This window comes from Pleurodeles waltl, chromosome 5 (genome assembly GCF_031143425.1).
Source record: "Pleurodeles waltl isolate 20211129_DDA chromosome 5, aPleWal1.hap1.20221129, whole genome shotgun sequence".
Taxonomy (NCBI): Eukaryota; Metazoa; Chordata; class Amphibia; order Caudata; family Salamandridae; genus Pleurodeles; species Pleurodeles waltl.
This window is the reverse complement of record NC_090444.1, coordinates 153,581,459-153,604,727: the sequence shown is the minus strand read 5'-3', so window position 1 is coordinate 153,604,727 and position 23,269 is coordinate 153,581,459. Positions and strand designations below refer to the sequence as shown.

The 23,269-nt window shown below is 46.8% G+C and overlaps 1 protein-coding gene across 1 annotated transcript in view; it reads left to right on the top strand.

Moving 5' to 3' along the window:
• FBXO28 (F-box protein 28) overlaps nucleotides 1–22,165 on the top strand; it is a 121,951-nt gene extending 99,786 nt beyond the window's left edge. Inside the window, exon 5 of the mRNA XM_069233829.1 lies at nucleotides 19,624–22,165. Within this exon, the coding sequence (XP_069089930.1) occupies nucleotides 19,624–20,012 (389 nt within the window). The 3' untranslated portion in view covers nucleotides 20,013–22,165. The remainder of the gene's footprint in view (nucleotides 1–19,623) is intronic.
• The last annotated feature ends 1,104 nt before the right edge of the window (nucleotides 22,166–23,269 follow it).

Below are 23,269 nucleotides of genomic sequence, written 5' to 3'. Positions count from 1 at the left end.
TCCTTGCTACTGATCGTAGATAGGCCAGCGACTGACCCCCGACTCTAGAGTGACGAATTCTAGGAATCTTAGCGAGCAGGCTGTTAGCAGACTGCAAGTTTCTTAAAGGGGCTTAGAAGCTGAACCTTGTTCTGAGGTAGACCGCACCAGTCTGATAGGGTGTCCCATGAACCAATACTAGTCCCTTAAACATGATTATTTTCTTTATAGGGAGGAAGTGGAGGGCACATGGGTTTGGGTACATATGCATTCCAGCTGGCAGGTTCAAAAGAAAGCAGGCTGCTGCTTTCTGGATCACCTGTAGTCTGTCCAGCAGATATTTGGGAAATCCAAGATAGAGGGCCTTTCCGTAATCCATTCTTGAGGTTATCAGTGCCTCCTTGGTTATGAATCACAGCCCCATATGCCTGAAGCTTACATGGGGGAGGAGGACGGACACTCTAGTTATAGGGCCTGAAGGGTGACTGCTAACCTGTTAAAGGATGTGGTAACAGTGGTGGGAATAGGGGAAAGGATCTAAAAATAACCCTCATTGAAAATGATAGAGGGTGCAGACAAACATCTCCTGTGGGGCTCCATGAAAGCAATTATCAGAGATTGGTTCCTGGAGGAAGCGGACAGGTTACACAGAATGTGGGCGACTGTTTCTTTCAAATTTTAAACTGATTTGTCAGACACCATAAAGCCACTTTGTCCCAAAAGACATGGGGTTAAGACCCGAACGGGAGTCTTGGGCTTAAGCAAGGAATAATACACATCTTACTGCTGAAACAACAGTATTAGAATGAGAAGATAAAGCCTTGAGACCTTTTCTGTCCCAGCTATGGGTGAAAACTGCCTGCTCTATGCTCAAGAGGCTCAGGAAAGGGAAGTGATTGTAGTGCATTGTGATTGCAACATAGTTACTAGCTTCAGTGTCTTTTACTGAGGACTAAAAGCCCATCAGTAAAACAGAAACCCTGGGCCTATACAGACCATTCCTGCTTACCGCAATCTGGAAAGAAAAGCATGACACAACAGAAGCCTCAGTGCAGACGAGTGAAGTTCATTCCTGAAGAAAGGCGAAAAATCTCAACTTAAGAAGATATATTAAAGAACTGCTCCGGTGTCCCCGCACATGTGCAAGCCTGTTCAGTGTGTATGACTTATCATGGAAATTCCCCTAACAGAACAGGAGTTACAGGTAAGAAACCTGATCCTCTCACAGAAGCAGTTCAAGACCTTGTTACCTGCTTCACTTGCATAAGTCAGGCCTTGCTTGTACTTTCATCAAACCTCACTTAGCTGCTGTACTGTTTATCTCAAAAACAGGGAACACACTTCACTTTTCAGGGTACGTGTTATCAAAGCCTTCATGGAAGGGCTTAAAACGATGGGTCCACCATGGATGCCACCCACTCCTGTGTGGAACCTTAACATAGTGGGCCCTCCTTTTGAACCGATTCACTCTTTTCCATTACAGTTTCTTTCCTGGAAGGTAGCTTTCCTGGTAACCATTACTTCTCTGAGGCATGTTAATGAGGTACAGGCTCTTAGCCTGGAAGAGGGTAGGGCTCAGGACAAACCCCAAATTCCTTCTTACGGTGTTATGTAGCTTTCACCTCAATCAAACTATAAAACTCTCAGTGTTCTTTCCACATCCACAATCAGTAGCAAAATGAGCTCTTTACACTTTAGATGTCAAAAGAGCACTTATTTATTAGATTGACAGGCCAAAGCCCTTTTATAAGACACAACCACTCTTTCTTTCTCCAAACCACACAATGGGTGTGCTCTCTTTAAGGCAATTAGAAGAACTGCCCACACACTCACACACACATTTACGAAACATTACTGTGTGAATGTTTTAGCTTGCCACCAAGCTGACGTTGATCAGGCTGTCCTTCACAAACTTTTCCAATCATCTGCAACATCCTCAGGCTGACCACCGCTTCTGAGAGGACTGTTTACAGTCTATGCACAGCATGTGCATCTACAGCTACACATACTATGAACTGAAAATGCTACTTACCTTGTAAGCCTCTGTTTGTGGCATGTAGTGCTGTAGAATCACATGCGCCCGCCCTCTTCCCCAGACACCTTTAGATGTTGTGAACATTTTTTACTTTCAGCTTTTTTCCTTACTTCACATTGTCTTCTTTTCTGTATCTCTATGGTCCATCTACAGCCTCACCCTTCATGCGGAAAATCAATCTAACATTGGAGCCGGTGCCCAGGTGCATTACCAGCAATAGATGGAGTCAATATACCTCTTGTCTCAAATAGACTTCTTCGTAGAAAAACATCTTGCACAAGTCTGCGCCCAACACTAGGTGACAGGAGTATGCACAGCATATGAAAATCTACAGCATTACACTCCACGAATAGAACCGTACATGGTAACATTTTCCTTTCTTTAAACAAATCTAGCTTATTTTCCACAGTTCTGCAGCAAAACTAGAAGCAGTTAATTTCAGTTACATTTTTTCTTTTAAACCCACCAGTCTCTGCTCCTCTGTTTTTTCTGACCTGGAAAACCTTTTGGACCATTTAATGATAACCCCACAAATATATGTCGTATAAGCATCACGCAGTATGTTTATTTGTGAACTACCCAAGTTTGTTTCAGCGCAAGCTTTAGGTCCTGAATTAAAGAGGGATTCAAGAGACGTCTTCTGCCCATGGCCCATCTATGAATTGTGTTTTCATTCCCAACTGTTAAGTCCAGACTCACCAAGGCATGTTCCGAGAGGAAAGATGGAATATATTTGACTAGAATAGCATGCTTCAGTGAATTACCGTCAGTCAGACAGTAATCTGTTCACGGGTCATGGCTGTACCTCTAACTGTAGCACAAATAGACCTTCCTTTGTCCCAATCTCACTCTCTGAATATCTACTAAACCCAGGTCCTCCATTATATTTTTTACGCATGCCACCGTCTTAGGCGAGTTAGAATGCAAACAGCTGGTCGAGCGATCCAAGGCCAGACCCACAAGCATATTAGAAATCTTAGCTGAACCTTTGCCCCAGTTCCTGTAACCCTCCCATTTTCCTACCGAGCAGCCACTGCTTTTCTTCTGTTACTCAACAGAAATCTGACCTGATCTCACAAGTAAAATGTTTGGATGTGATAAGATTTACTCTTCAGGGATTGCCTTTTTCACTAAAAAGGAGCAAAATTTGGCAAGGATCTTCATGATTGGAGTGTAGCCCATCTTGGGTTAAACTGATAACAGATTACCTTATTTCTGACTCCTCCACTCCTTCTGGCACATTCATGATCTTTATTTTGTTCCTTCTGGCCTGAGGGCTTCTCTTGCATGGATTTTTTCCCACTCATTTAATAATGCCAGCTCTGTGGTATTTCTTTCCACAGCTGTGCTGGTACTAGCAATTTGCTCGTCTAAGATGGTAGTTCTCTTGGTCAGTTCATCTAACTTACCCCTCAACATCTGGCAATGTACCCGAATATCGTTCTAGTTAGACTCAGAAACATCAAATCTACTTTTGATGTCCTCTGACAATATATTCTTGATCCTCTCCTTGTCAGGCCCTCCCGTCTCCATGCTGTTTCGGCTACTTTGAGCTACCAGAAGCGAACTCTTCTGCTGCCTCCAGTTGCCCTGAGATAGACTGACATGCACCCCCACACCCACTTCCCGGCTAGATGATTGTTACAAAAAACACAATTTCAAAACTATTAAAGAGTGGGAATCCACTTCCTCTGTTTGTCACAGGCTCATGGCTGTTCTCGCCCAGTGCCAGACGTCATGTTCATCAGCTCCTAAACACATTGTCATCCCACCCCCGCCAGCTCCACTATCGGGCCGGTCTTTGTCCTTCATTACACTTTCCTCCCCAGACATCAAAACCTCCGCCGTTACATCCATGGGTTGTATTCCATCTGACATAGCACTGGTGACAGACAAGGGTGGTGGACCTATAGTTCTAAAGAAGGTCTGTAAAGATGGTGTCAGCTTACATGTAAAAGGTCCAGCAGTTGTTCCAGCAGGCCTTGATATGGATGGGTCATGGATCTTTCCTAGAATTATTTACTATCTCCTTACTTAGAGACACTCTAGGCAGACCATGCGCCTCCTTGCCAGCCTACAGCCCCTCTTTCTTATTTAACATGCCAGAGGACTCAGCCACCAGCGCTGTGGACCTCCGCTGGTATCTGTGAACCCCTTTTAGGAGCTCTTTGGGTGGCAACCTCCCTGTCTCCACAGTATCACATATTAAGACCCCGTCCTCTGTCTGATTTGGGGGGAAAAAAAGAGGAGTCACTTGTTTTGTTATTTCGTTTTGTATAGACCGATGCACAGATGTCAGTTTGAGGAGAAACAATGTGTCGAGTAAACCCCATGTTAAAGAAGACTGTGTGAAACATTCTTGTAAGACTTGCTTCCGGCGGGAGCAGAAATGTGTGTAGCACTTTGCAAATCATCATTGGACTTCTATCTTTGTTTTGGGTTATGTTGTAAGTGTGGGAATGAAGGGTTACAAGGTAGATACAAATTCTCCTGTGTTTCTCACTACATTTATGCACCCCACACATATCGGTGAGTAAACTACTGTTCACTCATCGTTTCACTAGCAAAGCAAGGCAAACAAATTAGGAAAAGCACAAGTCAGGCGTTTACACTTCGTGTTTGTAGCCAGCGCTTTCAACCGGATAGACAGTCTTAGAGAATGCAGTGCCATAGATCAGTGGTTCCCAACCTGTGATCTGGGGACCCCTGGGGGTCCACGAAGCCTCCTCAGGGGGTCCGCAGTTGCTTAGAAAATTAAATAATATCAACAGATTAGGTCCCCAGCTTTCAATAATGACACATTGAGGGGTCCCCAGATTCCAATAATGATTCAGAGGGGGTCTCCGGATTCCAGTAATGATAAAGTGGGGGTCCACAGAAGTAGAAAGGTTGGGAACCACTGCCATAGATATCAGCTACCGACTACCTAATTGAAATTAAAGAAATAGCAACCGAGACAAGCAGAGACTTTCCACCTGCTTGTGTTTCTTCCAGTGTTTGGGGAGTGCTCAAGATTTATTTTCAAATCAGTTGTTATGCAACGAGAAGCTGCACACATTGAGAAGAAAAAATAAACTTGTGTCTCCGATTGCAGCAGTTGTAAAGGGTTATTTTGTAAGCAGGTTATGTAATATGTAACTGAAGCCAGGACGAATTTGCTTGGGAAACAACACCCTGCCTTGTGACAAGTAGTGCCAAAAACCTGTAGCTTGAGGAAGGAAATTCTTCCAGATTGCTAAGTCTAACAGCTTGGTTCCTCGAGTTCAGTTAGTCACTTACAGTGGCATGAAGACCGACCAGGGAATATTATTCATTGAAGTGGAAAATGTGTGTTATATCGTGTATGCATAAAGGAATCTGGTTATTCCATAGCGAGGTAATAGGGACTCTTAATTCCTCTATTTTATTTAATAGACTGGCGTGGCTTATGGCATGGATAGGGACATTGTACCCAGAGAACTTGGGAAGGAGGCTGGCCTTTAGAATAGTACCAGAGTGTCCAGTAAGGTACCTGGATGAGGAAGGGGGCAAGAAAGGTGGATCAGGCCCCCCTCAACATAGGGATGAGACAACAGGAAAAACTGAAATGAGTTTTCTAAATACTACAGACTAAAATACAATTGTATGTATTAATGTATGTGAATTGATTTGTGCATTTTGTCAATAGTCTGACATGGATACTTAATAGACGTAATGCAGTTGAGGATCTTCCACAATAATACTGATACATTTAATTACAAAATCAATGCCTGTATTGCTACAGTCCACATTTCATTGCCAGGTGAAGTAAAGACAGCCTTTGTGTTGAAGAATTCAGTTAATCGCCATGTTGGCACAGCTGCCAGGGGCATGAACAGTGATGGGGAACTTGGGTGCTGGGCCTGGCTCTGTGGGTTTTGGAAACTCCAGGAGGATAATTATTTTATGTTTACAAGCCTGGATCATGGGTTCAGCCAGTCGTCCCTCCTTTCTACTCCAGCCTCACCCATACTCTTAGTGTTAGTGGCAGAGGTTTAGAAATTGCTGGACTTTGGGACAAATGCTCTGTTCCCATTAGAAGAGTAGAATGTGTTTTTGTGTTCTTGCTCCTTCTTAGGGGGGACCAGAAAAATTGAGGCAAACGCACCATCCTGAACCTCCACCTCTTGATCCTTTTGCTTCCTAACAAGCTGTTAAAGCCAAGAACTATTCATAAATTTTGAAGACCTTCCAAATGGGCATAATGGCTTCACTTGCTCTATTTCCAGGACAACTTTTCGGTGCCTCCCTATGGGCACAATACTGGAAATATTTAAGATTTGTCATAGTAAGAGTCCCCAAATAGTACAAAGTTCATCCCCTACCTACATATTGACCAAGGTTATAGTTGTGACTGCTTTTTGCCTTTGCCTATTGCTTTCTAAATAACATACTGCTTTGGTCACCTAAGATTCCCCTTCACTACCCCTTCCATAGCCGGTCAGTAGGCCTCTGAGTTAAAGTATCCAAGTTTTTTGTATTCTCTGCTTGTTGTATCTCTGTACTCTGAGCATCCTTTGGTCTTAGCTAGGTGTTGTTTTCCCTCTGCTTAGAGGGTTTTATCCCTTCTATAGTTTCAGTCTCTTTTGCGCACTAGGAGTCTCACCATAAAATTATTGTTTCAGGGAGGCTTGATGTTCAACGGCATCTTCTGCTAAGGTGGTCCTCTGTGCACTTCTTTAAATTCTCTTGACAAAACTGGATTTTGCTTGTAAATGGAGATAGGATTCTGATTCACAATACATTTGGAATGCAAAAAGTGGAGAAATATCACCTTTTCTGATATCTCTTGATGGGCTGCTCTGCTTACAAATGTAATAATCCGTCAACATGGTGCCTGCGTAGAGTATGGCTGGGATGGGTGTGTTCCATTTGAAGGGCCACAGCCAGAGCTTTTTTTTCTACATTATCATCTTTGTAAAGAAGGTTTACTTCTTGGCTCTAACTCTCTTCCTGCTATATTGTGGGCAAGTGTGGTAGTTGGTGTAGGATGATTGTTCTATCTCAACAAAAACATGACTTCTATGGTTTATAAAGAAAACAAGAAAATAGTTTATTTCCCCTCAATTGTTTCTGGCCACCGAGTTTTCGATCTGAGTATGCCGAGGGATACAGCAGTGAGCTGTTCAAGTAGTAGGGTCCAACACTCAGGCATATTTCCTCAGCAGGATGAACAGAGGCCAACATGAGTGACAGCACACCTGTCAAGTCTTTCTTTTCCACCTTTGATATTATTTTGGAATCATATCTGTCATATACGACATATAACATAGGCTAGGAGTTCCAGTTTCATCACCCATCTCATAATACATCCTGTGTGTTTATATAGAGATATATAAGAGAGGCTGTGGGTCTAGGGTAGGTATTATTAAAGTGCCTGCCAAAAGCCAGTAGCCCTTCCATGACGGAGGCATGGGCCAGAAAGAGTGCGACAATCAATTCCTCATGGTTGTTGAGCCCATAGAAATGAAGGTAAGCCACATGCCACCCGTCATACCTAGAACACCGACCACACTGCCTACCCTGTCCGCAAGCAAAGAAACGCTCCTTTAATTTTGTCTAAGCATTGGAGTGTTGTCCCAAACTTGGTAAAGGTTCTTTGGCTGGTGTCTGCTGTTGCTTTTGGTATCTGTTTAAGCGGTTTCTCTTTTTGGCTTTTGCCTACACAGTACGTGATCTGTGCTTCGAGCCATATTGTTTACAATTCGATGGCTTACAACCCGCTGTAAGGAAATGCCTCCTTGGCATGGTTGCCCCCTGACTTTTTGCCTTTGCTGATGCTATGTTTACAATTGAAAGTGTGCTGAGGCCTGCTAACCAGGCCCCAGCACCAGTGTTCTTTCCCTAACCTGTACTTTTGTATCCACAATTGGCAGACCCTGGCATCCAGATAAGTCCCTTGTAACTGGTACTTCTAGTACCAAGGGCCCTGATGCCAAGGAAGGTCTCTAAGGGCTGCAGCATGCCTTATGCCACCCTGGAGACCTCTCACTCAGCACAGACACACTGCTTGCCAGCTTGTGTGTGCTAGTGAGGACAAAACGAGTAAGTCGACATGGCACTCCCCTCAGGGTGCCATGCCAGCCTCTCACTGCCTATGCAGTATAGGTAAGACACCCCTCTAGCAGGCCTTACAGCCCTAAGGCAGGGTGCACTATACCATAGGTGAGGGTACCAATGCATGAGCATGGTACCCCTACAGTGTCTAAACAAAACCTTAGACATTGTAAGTGCAGGGTAGCCATAAGAGTATATGGTCTGGGAGTTTGTCAAACACGAACTCCACAGCACCATAATGGCTACACTGAAAACTGGGAAGTTTGGTATCAAACTTCTCAGCACAATAAATGCACACTGATGCCAGTGTACATTTTATTGTAAAATACACCACAGAGGGCACCTTAGAGGTGCCCCCTGAAACTTAACCGACTGTCTGTGTAGGCTGACTAGTTCCAGCAGCCTGCCACACCAGAGACATGTTGCTGGCCCCATGAGGAGAGTGCCTTTGTCACTCTGAGGCCAGTAACAAAGCCTGCACTGGGTGGAGATGCTAACACCTCCCCCAGGCAGGAGCTGTAACACCTGGCGGTGAGCCTCAAAGGCTCACCCCTTTGTCACAGCCCAGCAGGGCACTCCAGCTTAGTGGAGTTGCCCGCCCCCTCCGGCCACGGCCCCCACTTTTGGCGGCAAGGCTGGAGGGAACAAAGAAAGCAACAAGGAGGAGTCACTGGCCAGTCAGGACAGCCCCTAAGGTGTCCTGAGCTGAGGTGACTCTGACTTTTAGAAATCCTCCATCTTGCAGATGGAGGATTCCCCCAATAGGGTTAGGATTGTGACCCCCTCCCCTTGGGAGGAGGCACAAAGAGGGTGTACCCACCCTCAGGGCTAGTAGCCATTGGCTACTAACCCCCCAGACCTAAACACGCCCTTAAATTTAGTATTTAAGGGCTACCCTGAACCCTAGAAAATTAGATTCCTGCAACTACAAGAAGAAGGACTGCCTAGCTGAAAACCCCTGCAGAGGAAGACCAGAAGACGACAACTGCCTTGGCTCCAGAAACTCACCGGCCTGTCTCCTGCCTTCCAAAGATCCTGCTCCAGCGACGCCTTCCAAAGGGACCAGCGACCTCGACATCCTCTGAGGACTGCCCCTGCTTCGAAAAGACAAGAAACTCCCGAGGACAGCGGACCTGCTCCAAGAAAAGCTGCAACTTTGTTTCCAGCAGCTTTAAAGAACCCTGCAAGCTCCCCGCAAGAAGCGTGAGACTTGCAACACTGCACCCGGCGACCCCGACTCGGCTGGTGACGATCCAACACCTCAGGAGGGACCCCAGGACTACTCTAAGACTGTGAGTACAAAAACCTGTCCCCCCTGAGCCCCCACAGCGCCGCCTGCAGAGGGAATCCCGAGGCTTCCCCTGACCGCGACTCTTTGAATCCCAAGTCCCGACACCTGGGAGAGACCCTGCACCCGCAGCCCCCAGGACCTGAAGGACCGGACTTTCACTGGAGGAGTGACCCCCAGGAGTCCCTCTCCCTTGACCAAGTGGAGGTTTCCCCGAGGAACCCCCCCCTTGCCTGCCTGCAGCGCTGAAGAGATCCCTAGATCTCCCATTGACTTCCATTACAAACCCGACGCTTGTTTCTACACTGCACCCGGCCGCCCCCGCGCTGCTGAGGGTGAAATTTCTGTGTGGACTCGTGTCCCCCCCGGTGCCCTACAAAACCCCCCTGGTCTGCCCTCCGAAGACGCGGGTACTTACCTGCAAGCAGACCGGAACCGGGGCACCCCCTTCTCTCCATTCTAGCCTATGTGTTTTGGGCACCACTTTGAACTCTGCACCTGACCGGCCCTGAGCTGCTGGTGTGGTGACTTTGGGGTTGCTCTGAACCCCCAACGGTGGGCTACCTTGGACCAAGAACTAAGCCCTGTAAGTGTCTTACTTACCTGGTTAACCTAACAAATACTTACCTCCCCTAGGAACTGTGAAAATTGCACTAAGTGTCCACTTTTAAAACAGCTATTTGTGAATAACTTGAAAAGTATACATGCAATTTTGATGATTTGAAGTTCCTAAAGTACTTACCTGCAATACCTTTCGAATGAGATATTACATGTAGAATTTGAACCTGTGGTTCTTAAAATAAACTAAGAAAAGATATTTTTCTATATAAACACCTATTGGCTGGATTTGTCTCTGAGTGTGTGTACCTCGTTTATTGTCTATGTGTATGTACAACAAATGCTTAACACTACTCCTTGGATAAGCCTACTGCTCGACCACACTACCACAAAATAGAGCATTAGTATTATCTATTTTTACCACTATTTTACCTCTAAGGGGAACCCTTGGACTCTGTGCATGCTATTCCTTACTTTGAAATAGCACATACAGAGCCAACTTCCTACATTGGTGGATCAGCGGTGGGGTACAAGACTTTGCATTTGCTGGACTACTCAGCCAATACCTGATCACACGACAAATTCCAAAATTGTCATTAGAAATTGATTTTTGCAATTTGAAAAGTTTTCTAAATTCTTAAAAGACCTGCTAGGGCCTTGTGTTAGATCCTGTTTAGCATTTCTTTTAGAGTTTAAAAGTTTGTAAAAGTTTGAATTAGATTCTAGAACCAGTTGTAGATTCTTAAAAAGTATTCCAACTTTTAGAAGCAAAATGTCTAGCACAGATGTGACTGTGGTGGAACTCGACACCACACCTTACCTCCATCTTAAGATGAGGGAGCTAAGGTCACTCTGTAAAATAAAGAAAATAACAATGGGCCCCAAACCTACCAAAATACAGCTCCAGGAGCTTTTGGCAGAGTTTGAAAAGGCCAACCCCTCTGAGGGTGGCAACTCAGAGGAAGAGGATAGTGACTTGGAGGACAATTCCCCCCTACCAGTCCTATCTAAGGAGAACAGGGTCCCTCAAACCCTGACTCCAAAAATAATAGTCAGAGATGCTGGTTCCCTCACAGGAGAGACCAACACCTCTGAAATCACTGAGGATAGCCCCAGTGAAGAGGACATCCAGTTAGCCAGGATGGCCAAAAGATTGGCTTTGGAAAGACAGATCCTAGCCATAGAGAGGGAAAGACAAGAGATGGGCCTAGGACCCATCAATGGTGGCAGCAACATAAATAGGGTCAGAGATTCTCCTGACATGTTGAAAATCCCTAAAGGGATTGTAACTAAATATGAAGATGGTGATGACATCACCAAATGGTTCACAGCTTTTGAGAGGGCTTGTGTAACCAGAAAAGTGAACAGATCTCACTGGGGTGCTCTCCTTTGGGAAATGTTCACAGGAAAGTGTAGGGATAGACTCCTCACACTCTCTGGACAAGATGCAGAATCTTATGACCTCATGAAGGGTACCCTGATTGAGGGCTTTGGATTCTCCACTGAGGAGTATAGGATTAGATTCAGGGGGGCTCAAAAATCCTCGAGCCAGACCTGGGTTGACTTTGTAGACTACTCAGTGAAAACACTAGATGGTTGGATTCAAGGCAGTGGTGTAAGTAATTATGATGGGCTGTACAATTTATTTGTGAAAGAACACCTGTTAAGTAATTGTTTCAATGATAAACTGCATCAGCATCTGGTAGACCTAGGACCAATTTCTCCCCAAGAATTGGGAAAGAAGGCGGACCATTGGGTCAAGACAAGGGTGTCCAAGACTTCAACAGGGGGTGACCAAAAGAAAGGGGTCACAAAGACTCTCCAGGGGAAGGGTGATGAGACAACCAAAACTAAAAATAGTAAAGAGTCTTCTACAGGCCCCCAAAAACCTGCACAGGAGGGTGGGCCCAGAGCCTCTTCACAAAACAATGGGTACAAGGGTAAAAACTTTGATCCCAAAAAGGCCTGGTGTCATAGCTGTAAACAGCATGGACACCAAACTGGAGACAAGGCCTGTCCCAAGAAAGGTTCCACTCCAAACTCCCATCCAGGTAACACTGGTATGGCTAGTCTCCAAGTGGGATCAACAGTGTGCCCAGAGCAAATCAGGGTCCACACAGAAGCTACTCTAGTTTCTGAGGGTGGGGTGGATTTAGCCACACTAGCTGTCTGGCCGCCTAACATGCAAAAATACAGACAGCAACTCTTAATTAATGGGACTAGAATAGAGGGCCTGAGGGATACAGGTGCCAGTGTCACCATGGTGACAGAGAAACTGGTTTCCCCTGGCCAATACCTGACTGGAAAAACTTACACAGTCACCAACGCTGACAATCAGAGAAAAGTACATCCCATGGCAATGGTTACTTTAGAATGGGGAGGGGTCAATGGCCTGAAACAGGTGGTGGTCTCCTCAAATATCCCAGTGGACTGTCTGCTTGGAAATGACCTGGAGTCCTCAGCATGGGCTGAGGTAGAACTAAAAACCCATGCAGCAATGCTGGGTATCCCTGAACTGGTGTGTGTGAAAACAAGAGCACAGTGCAAGGCACAGGGTGAACAAGTAGAGCTGGAGTCTGGAAGAATGGCCCAGCCTACCAAGAGGAAAGGAAAGTCAGTTGGGAAACCAACTGCAACACAGCAAAAGAAAGGGAACCTCTCTTCTCAGGAAGAAGTTCTGCCCTCTGAGGGAACTGAGCCTTTGGAGCTTGAACCTTATCAGGTTGAGCTCTTGGGCCCAGGGGGACCCTCAAGGGAGGAGCTGTGTAAGGGACAAGAAACCTGTCCCTCTCTTGAAGGCCTTAGGCAGCAAGCTGCTGAAGAGTCCAAAGGCAAGAAAAATGGAACGCATAGGGTCTATTGGGAAGATGGACTCCTGTACACTGAGGCCAGAGACCCCAAACCTGGTGCCACTAGGAGAGTGGTAGTGCCTCAGCTGTTCAGGAAGTTCATCCTAACATTGGCCCATGACATTCCCCTTGCTGGACATTTGGGACAAACCAAGACGTGGGAGAGGTTAGTCAACCACTTCTACTGGCCCAATATGTCCAACATGGTTAAGGAGTTTTGCCTCTCCTGCCCCACCTGTCAAGCCAGTGGTAAGACAGGTGGGCATCCAAAGGCCCCCCTCATTCCACTTCCAGTGGTGGGGGTGCCCTTTGAAAGAGTGGGTGTGGACATAGTTGGTCCACTAGAACCTCCCACAGCCTCAGGAAATATGTATATCCTGGTAGTAGTGGATCATGCTACCAGGTATCCTGAAGCTATTCCCCTTAGGTCGACTACTGCCCCTGCAGTAGCCAAGGCCCTCATTGGTATCTTTACCAGAGTGGGTTTCCCTAAGGAGGTGGTGTCTGACAGAGGCACCAACTTCATGTCAGCATACCTAAAGCACATGTGGAATGAGTGTGGAGTGACTTATAAATTCACTACACCATACCATCCACAAACTAATGGCTTGGTTGAGAGATTCAACAAGACATTAAAAGGCATGATCATGGGGCTCCCAGAAAAACTCAAAAGGAGATGGGATGTCCTCTTGCCATGTCTGCTTTTCGCTTACAGAGAGGTGCCACAGAAGGGAGTAGGATTCTCACCCTTTGAACTTCTGTTTGGACATCCTGTAAGGGGACCACTTGCCCTTGTTAAAGAAGGCTGGGAGAGACCTCTCCATGAGCCTAAACAGGACATAGTGGACTATGTACTTGGCCTTCGCTCTAGAATGGCAGAGTACATGGAAAAGGCAACCAAAAACCTTGAGGCCAGCCAACAACTCCAGAAGTTTTGGTATGACCAAAAGGCTGCACTGGTTGAGTTCCAACCAGGGCAGAAAGTCTGGGTTCTGGAGCCTGTGGCTCCCAGGGCACTCCAGGACAAATGGAGTGGCCCTTACCCAGTGCTAGAGAGGAAGAGTCAGGTCACCTACCTGGTGGACCTGGGCACAAGCAGGAGCCCCAAGAGGGTGATCCATGTGAACCGCCTTAAGCTCTTCCACGACAGGGCTGATGTGAATCTGTTAATGGTAACAGATGAGGATCAGGAGGCAGAGAGTGAACCTCTCCCTGATCTTCTGTCATCAGACCCAAAAGATGGCACAGTAGATGGAGTGATCTACTCAGACACCCTCTCTGGCCAACAGCAAGCTGATTGTAGGAGAGTCCTACAACAGTTTCCTGAACTCTTCTCCTTAACCCCTGGTCAGACACACCTGTGTACCCATGATGTGGACACAGGAGACAGCATGCCTGTCAAAAACAAAATCTTTAGACAGTCTGACCATGTTAAGGAAAGCATCAAGGTGGAAGTCCACAAGATGCTGGAATTGGGAGTTATTGAGCGCTCTGACAGTCCCTGGGCTAGCCCAGTGGTCTTAGTCCCCAAACCTCACACCAAAGATGGAAAGAAAGAGATGAGGTTTTGTGTGGACTACAGAGGGCTCAACTCTGTCACCAAGACAGATGCCCATCCAATTCCAAGAGCTGATGAGCTCATTGATAAATTAGGTGCTGCCAAATTCCTAAGTACCTTTGACTTGACAGCAGGGTACTGGCAAATAAAAATGGCACCTGGAGCAAAAGAAAAGACAGCATTCTCCACACCTGATGGGCATTATCAGTTTACTGTTATGCCCTTTGGTTTAAAGAATGCCCCTGCCACCTTCCAAAGGTTGGTGAATCAAGTCCTTGCTGGCTTGGAGTCCTTTAGCACAGCTTATCTTGATGATATTGCTGTCTTCAGCTCCACCTGGCAGGATCACCTGGTCCACCTGAAGAAGGTTTTGAAGGCTCTGCAATCTGCAGGCCTCTCTATCAAGGCATCCAAATGCCAGATAGGGCAGGGAACTGTGGTTTACTTGGGACACCTTGTAGGTGGAGGCCAAGTTCAGCCACTCCAACCCAAGATCCAGACCATTCTGGACTGGGTAGCTCCAAAAACCCAGACTCAAGTCAGGGCATTCCTTGGCTTGACTGGGTATTACAGGAGGTTTGTGAAGGGATATGGATCCATTGTGACAGCCCTCACTGAACTCACCTCCAAGAAAATGCCCAAGAAAGTGAACTGGACTGTGGAATGCCAACAGGCCTTTGACACCCTGAAACAGGCAATGTGCTCAGCACCAGTTCTAAAAGCTCCAGATTATTCTAAGCAGTTCATTGTGCAGACTGATGCCTCTGAACATGGGATAGGGGCAGTTTTGTCCCAAACAAATGATGATGGCCTTGACCAGCCTGTTGCTTTCATTAGCAGGAGGTTACTCCCCAGGGAGCAGCGTTGGAGTGCCATTGAGAGGGAGGCCTTTGCTGTGGTTTGGTCCCTGAAGAAGCTGAGACCATACCTCTTTGGGACTCACTTCCTAGTTCAAACTGACCACAGACCTCTCAAATGGCTGATGCAAATGAAAGGTGAAAATCCTAAACTGTTGAGGTGGTCCATCTCCCTACAGGGAATGGACTTTATAGTGGAACACAGACCTGGGACTGCCCATGCCAATGTAGATGGCCTTTCCAGGTTCTTCCACTTAGAAAATGAAGACTCTCTTGGGAAAGGTTAGTCTCATCCTCTTTCGTTTGGGGGGGGGTTGTGTAAGGAAATGCCTCCTTGGCATGGTTGCCCCCTGACTTTTTGCCTTTGCTGATGCTATGTTTACAATTGAAAGTGTGCTGAGGCCTGCTAACCAGGCCCCAGCACCAGTGTTCTTTCCCTAACCTGTACTTTTGTATCCACAATTGGCAGACCCTGGCATCCAGATAAGTCCCTTGTAACTGGTACTTCTAGTACCAAGGGCCCTGATGCCAAGGAAGGTCTCTAAGGGCTGCAGCATGCCTTATGCCACCCTGGAGACCTCTCACTCAGCACAGACACACTGCTTGCCAGCTTGTGTGTGCTAGTGAGGACAAAACGAGTAAGTCGACATGGCACTCCCCTCAGGGTGCCATGCCAGCCTCTCACTGCCTATGCAGTATAGGTAAGACACCCCTCTAGCAGGCCTTACAGCCCTAAGGCAGGGTGCACTATACCATAGGTGAGGGTACCAATGCATGAGCATGGTACCCCTACAGTGTCTAAACAAAACCTTAGACATTGTAAGTGCAGGGTAGCCATAAGAGTATATGGTCTGGGAGTTTGTCAAACACGAACTCCACAGCACCATAATGGCTACACTGAAAACTGGGAAGTTTGGTATCAAACTTCTCAGCACAATAAATGCACACTGATGCCAGTGTACATTTTATTGTAAAATACACCACAGAGGGCACCTTAGAGGTGCCCCCTGAAACTTAACCGACTGTCTGTGTAGGCTGACTAGTTCCAGCAGCCTGCCACACCAGAGACATGTTGCTGGCCCCATGGGGAGAGTGCCTTTGTCACTCTGAGGCCAGTAACAAAGCCTGCACTGGGTGGAGATGCTAACACCTCCCCCAGGCAGGAGCTGTAACACCTGGCGGTGAGCCTCAAAGGCTCACCCCTTTGTCACAGCCCAGCAGGGCACTCCAGCTTAGTGGAGTTGCCCGCCCCCTCCGGCCACGGCCCCCACTTTTGGCGGCAAGGCTGGAGGGAACAAAGAAAGCAACAAGGAGGAGTCACTGGCCAGTCAGGACAGCCCCTAAGGTGTCCTGAGCTGAGGTGACTCTGACTTTTAGAAATCCTCCATCTTGCAGATGGAGGATTCCCCCAATAGGGTTAGGATTGTGACCCCCTCCCCTTGGGAGGAGGCACAAAGAGGGTGTACCCACCCTCAGGGCTAGTAGCCATTGGCTACTAACCCCCCAGACCTAAACACGCCCTTAAATTTAGTATTTAAGGGCTACCCTGAACCCTAGAAAATTAGATTCCTGCAACTACAAGAAGAAGGACTGCCTAGCTGAAAACCCCTGCAGAGGAAGACCAGAAGACGACAACTGCCTTGGCTCCAGAAACTCACCGGCCTGTCTCCTGCCTTCCAAAGATCCTGCTCCAGCGACGCCTTCCAAAGGGACCAGCGACCTCGACATCCTCTGAGGACTGCCCCTGCTTCGAAAAGACAAGAAACTCCCGAGGACAGCGGACCTGCTCCAAGAAAAGCTGCAACTTTGTTTCCAGCAGCTTTAAAGAACCCTGCAAGCTCCCCGCAAGAAGCGTGAGACTTGCAACACTGCACCCGGCGACCCCGACTCGGCTGGTGACGATCCAACACCTCAGGAGGGACCCCAGGACTACTCTAAGACTGTGAGTACAAAAACCTGTCCCCCCTGAGCCCCCACAGCGCCGCCTGCAGAGGGAATCCCGAGGCTTCCCCTGACCGCGACTCTTTGAATCCCAAGTCCCGACACCTGGGAGAGACCCTGCACCCGCAGCCCCCAGGACCTGAAGGACCGGACTTTCACTGGAGGAGTGACCCCCAGGAGTCCCTCTCCCTTGACCAAGTGGAGGTTTCCCCGAGGAACCCCCCCCTTGCCTGCCTGCAGCGCTGAAGAGATCCCTAGATCTCCCATTGACTTCCATTACAAACCCGACGCTTGTTTCTACACTGCACCCGGCCGCCCCCGCGCTGCTGAGGGTGAAATTTCTGTGTGGACTCGTGTCCCCCCCCGGTGCCCTACAAAACCCCCCTGGTCTGCCCTCCGAAGACGCGGGTACTTACCTGCAAGCAGACCGGAACCGGGGCACCCCCTTCTCTCCATTCTAGCCTATGTGTTTTGGGCACCACTTTGAACTCTGCACCTGACCGGCCCTGAGCTGCTGGTGTGGTGACTTTGGGGTTGCTCTGAACCCCCAACGGTGGGCTACCTTGGACCAAGAACTAAGCCCTGTAAGTGTCTTACTTACCTGGTTAACCTAACAAATACTTACCTCCCCTAGGAACTGTGAAAATTGCACTAAGTGTCCACTTTTAAAACAGCTATTTGTGAATAACTTGAAAAGTATACATGCAATTTTGATGATTTGAAGTTCCTAAAGTACTTACCTGCAATACCTTTCGAATGAGATATTACATGTAGAATTTGAACCTGTGGTTCTTAAAATAAACTAAGAAAAGATATTTTTCTATATAAACACCTATTGGCTGGATTTGTCTCTGAGTGTGTGTACCTCGTTTATTGTCTATGTGTATGTACAACAAATGCTTAACACTACTCCTTGGATAAGCCTACTGCTCGACCACACTACCACAAAATAGAGCATTAGTATTATCTATTTTTACCACTATTTTACCTCTAAGGGGAACCCTTGGACTCTGTGCATGCTATTCCTTACTTTGAAATAGCACATACAGAGCCAACTTCCTACACCCGCCCACAGCATACACATACCATTTGTTGTTTTCATTGTCACTCTCATTTGGAATATTTCAATTGCTTCGCTTCGTAGGCTTCCCTTCCTTTCATGTGTTACCACTGCGCTAGTGGATTGACCAAGTACGCATTCTTTCTCGTCTTTCTTCTTCCCCTTCTTTTTGCATTGCGCTTTATTTTATTTTATTAGCGTTTCGGTATCTTGGATGTGCAGTGCGCTTTCCTACTTTTTCTTTTTTATGTTGCTTTCACCCTTCTGTCTCTATTGATGCTTTAGTTACTCACACCCACAACTTTACTACTCTGTGCCACTCCATACTACTCCTTTCTAAGCCACGTCACTACTCTACTCCAGGTAACTCTATGCCACTGTTCTCCACTCGTCTCTGCTCCACACTACTCTATGCCACCCCACACAGTGCCACTCTGACACTCCACTCTGTGCCAAACTACTCAATTCTACACCGCTCCACTCTATGCCACTTTATGCCACGCCACACTCCACGCTACTTCATACCAGTCTATTCTGCGCCACTCCAGCCTACGCCACTCCACGCTACTTCATACCAATGTATTCTGCGCCACTCCAGCCTACGCCACTCCACTCTGTGCCAATCTACTCAACTCTACGACACTCCACTCTGTGCCACTTTACTCCACGCCACTCTACTCTGACACTACGTCTCTCACGTCCGTGCCACTCTACTCTGCTGTGCCCCTCTACTAGGAGGAGAACAGGCGGGGTGTCGCTGCGCGCGGGAGCCGCTGCTGTGAACCAGATGTCCCGGAGGTTTCGCGCGCGCTTCGGTGCTGTTTACCACTGACACCAGCACAAAAACCGAAGCAGCGCGGGGTGGTGATTACTGTGCAGCCCCCCTCCTCATATAATCAAACAACCTTTGCTCTGATTCCGAGATTCAGGAAGTGTCTCTGATGTTGTTATATGTTTGGAAAAAATCTGGGTTACTTTTGTTTTTAAGCGCAGGTCGTGGTAACCCCGAAATGTTTAGAAACAAAAGTCAGTATTGGCGGTGGCTGTCGGGGCAAGCGTGCCTCAATGTCTTGTCAGGGCATGCAGGCCCCAGCCTTGGGGCACCACGGACCTTTAAAATCCAGCTTCCGGGGCGTGTTTACCTTCCCAGGCTGCGGACATGCACACTCAGGGGCCTACTTTAGCTTTCCGGTTAGTTTGTATACCCGTCCGTCTTTGGCAGCAAAGCCAATAGGTTATGCCACTCGATAACACATGGCCAAAAGACGATAACATTGACAAAGCCAATAGGTTATGCCGCTCCGTAACGTGGCCAAAAGACGATAACATTGACAAAGCCAATAGCACACCGATTGTCGAGACCTAAAAGCTTTGCCAATGCTCATGTTTTTATACAATTTACATGTTCCTTTCTTTTTCCCAGTTCCAGGCCCTTCGGCAGCTCTTACAACGATGCAGCTGTTCTCCAAACAAAACCCTTCCAGGCAGGAGGTCACCAAGCTCCAGCAGCAAGTGAAAGCCAACGGCACCGGAGTGACCGTCCTGCGGCGGGAGATGTCCGAGCTGCGCACCAAGGTGCAGGAACAGCAGAAGCAAGTGCAGGACCAGGACCAGAAGCTGTTGGAGCAGACCCAAATCATCGGCGAGCAGAACGCCAGGCTGGCCGAGCTAGAGCGCAAACTGCGGGACATAATGGAAGGCACGGTGGGGAACCCCTCCGGACAGACGGAAGACTCCCCACAGAAACGCAAGATGGCGGTGGAAGCCATGGACTCGGCTAGGAAATCCAAGCGCATTCGGAACAGAAAATAGGAGCTTTGCGATGGAATTCCACCTGGGAAAGAAAGGATGGAGGCCGCGCAGTTGGCACTGAGACTGGCCGGATGTGGGGTGTCTCGGGTGAGACAGCTTTAGGCCGCCCCGCAAAGTCTGGAACGGAAACTTTTCCTCTCATGGCTGAGACTCTATTTCCCACCTCCCCTTGCTTCTGTCTGGGTGGGCCTGATGCACAACATGTTATAATTTGCAATAGATTTCTACTAACCAGAGCTGTCCTATCATGTTTTTGAAGAGTTTATATATATTTTTCTTGTGCCCATACGTTCACAATACGCTTTGTGCTCAGGGGCATGCGCACAGGGCGCCATGGGTTTGAGGACGGAATAGCCATGACTGGCTAAGAGTAATAATCCTGAAAATGTTCTGCCCGCTTGAAAGAAAACCGACATTTTAAGAGCGGCCTAGTTCAAATGAAAAGTTGACTTTTTTGTTCCAAGTGACCTTGTCTAGAATGTCTTATAATTTAACAATCTTGGTATCAATGTTATCACTCAGCAGTGCGACCTGTGCATTTTGGAGGCACCTGGCAGACAGCATTTTTACCTGTACGTAACCGCAGTTCAGTTGCCCACGAGCCATGTTTTACATTTGCATGGTGGATGGTATAGTGAACTGCTTGCCAAATTGTTGAGCCGGGCTGCTCCACTGGTGACCTTCAGCTGATGGAGTCTGCGTAGTTTTCGTCTTCGCATCTGCTCTCAGCAAAGGCCCTTTCCCCACAGGCTGTAGGACCGGCAGGTGGTTGTCTCTCTGTTTCACACACGGTTACGACAACCCAAAAAAACCACTTTTGCTGGCAGCCTAATGTCTACTGATAGCAGCGCGAGATACTTTTTAGACATCTACATTTCCCTAGTGTGTTCGTGTTCTTGAGTCCGGGATGTGTAGCTTGTCCGTGACCTCTGCTTTGAAATGGTTTTGTATTAATCACCTCCACACAGAACCTCTATGTCTTACACAACAAACATACACGACATGTGTGTCTTGTAGACAGGCACCTTTTTAGCCCGCTTTGATGAATGAAAAGAAGTGATTTCAGGCCACTTTGTTATCCATGCCTATTTTAACAGCTGTATGTTCTCAAACGTATTACAAACTCTTATGTTTCTTAACTTCATAACTATGATTAAAAAAACAAAACGTTACTTAATTTTTGCACTTATCTGACTTTCTAACTGGAAAAGCATGCCTTGCACTGTTTAGACTTCTGATTGGTCACTTTCACCACCTCACAGTTTACAGTGACCTCTCCCCATTCTACATTGTATATTTGTGACACGTTATACAAATATTAGTAAATGTTCTATTGATGTACTAAGCTATGGCAATGTTTCTGCGAATTGCTTTCACGAAACAATTCCCATTGGAACAGGTAAAATGAATAACAGTGCTAAGTAAAGTCTTAGAATTAAACGCACATTCTAGGGGGAGTGAGCATACTGGGCCAATTATTCTGAATTGGACCCGTGTAAGTAATGCAAATTAATTTGAATTTGTACTCCCCATCCTCTCTTTAATTACTTGCTCATATCGCTTGCATCTTAACAGAGATACACATCCTGTTTGCTTAGTTTCCTTTTGAAATGTTCTGCATCTTTAGTATAACCGTTCATGTTTATTACCCACGTATACTCGCACCGTGATCTTAAACCGTGTCATTCCTTTACAAGCCTGTCCAGGTTATGTTAGGTTCAAGTACAGGAACTGGTGTAGACCGAGGCTGCGTTTTTAGTAAAGGCATGCCTTTTCTTAACATTTGAATGTTCTATTTTCTGTTTGGCGGATGGACGTCTACATTGCCATCGTATTGCAGATGCTTTACGTTTTCTTTTATTTCCTAGAATAAAGTCTAACGCAGACTGCTGGAACAAGTCTTCCAGAAGGCAAAATAGTTGCAAATTCGTAGCCAAAATGACTCTGTCTGGCTAATATGGCTTGCTTGGTTATGCTGTAGTTATTCAATTGTTTTGTTGTTTTATCCGCCTTGTATTTGTTCTGGGAGAACGTCCTCCTCATCGGGTTTCACAGCCTCGGATATAGTGTTTTTATTCAGTTAATACCAGTATGTCCTCCGGGTATGTTCTAAAACTCCCCCGAATAAATATGTATATAAGTGTGTTTCCCTTCATTTGTTTTTTGTGCGATCTTCATCTTATGAATATAACACATTTTCTCGAATTGTAAAACAAAAAAATGGTGTATTGCATATCACGACCCTGTGAGAAACTGTACATTGGCAAGACTAACCTGGAGGTCCGAAAATTAACAAGTCATCATAAATCCAGAATTTGCTGCAAGTACAAGAGCGCTCCCTTTGTGAAATGTTTCGTGGACAACGGCCACAATGAAAACGAAATACAGAGGCCTGTACTCAATGTGCCCACAATGGATTGAAGAGGTGGTCAGCGCTGAAACCATGAACGTCATCTCATCAAAATGCATGGGATAGCGGAAGTGACGTCACACGCCATTTGACCTTTACCTTCCTTCCTTCCCTCACACACACACACACACACACACACAGGCTTACACATTCACACTCTCACATAACACACTTTCTCCCACAAGAATGCACAAAACATTCATTTAAGAGCACTTTTTACTTACCTCAGCTGCCAGGGAGAGTTATATTCCAACTAACTCTACTCCATTCTTAATTACACGAATAGAGAAGATTATAATGTAATATTCTTCACTATGAGTGTAATAAAACATTGTCAGAAAACCAGGAAACTGGAGCCCCAAACAACGTCCTTAAGGACGAGTTGCCTCCTGTCTTCCTGGCACTAATTTTGCCACCTCCGAGGCTAGGGGTCGCAAGGGGCAAGCCAGGGGGTCCCAACTGCGACCCCTGACAACCCCTAAATGACGTCCATCGCTGAAACCCTTCTGTTAAGGAAAGAGTCCAGCCTACTACTAAACTTTAAACATTTGCTACAAGCTTGAATGAGTATGGAATCTCGGAATATATAACGATGAGCACTGACCCCACATCCCTATTGGACGCGCCAATTTGGGGAATTCTGAGCCCTACTCGTATCTGCTCATTGGGCGAAACGTTGCCCAACTTAATCACTGTGATACAAGGCAAGTTATACTCGGGTCTTCTTTACTTACCAAATAACACATTTCAGGTTGGGATTATAAGGTTGGAACCTCAGAGTGGGTCGTAATACATGGTGATTGCTACCAAATCCCATGTATCTTCCAATGCATAACAACACGGACCA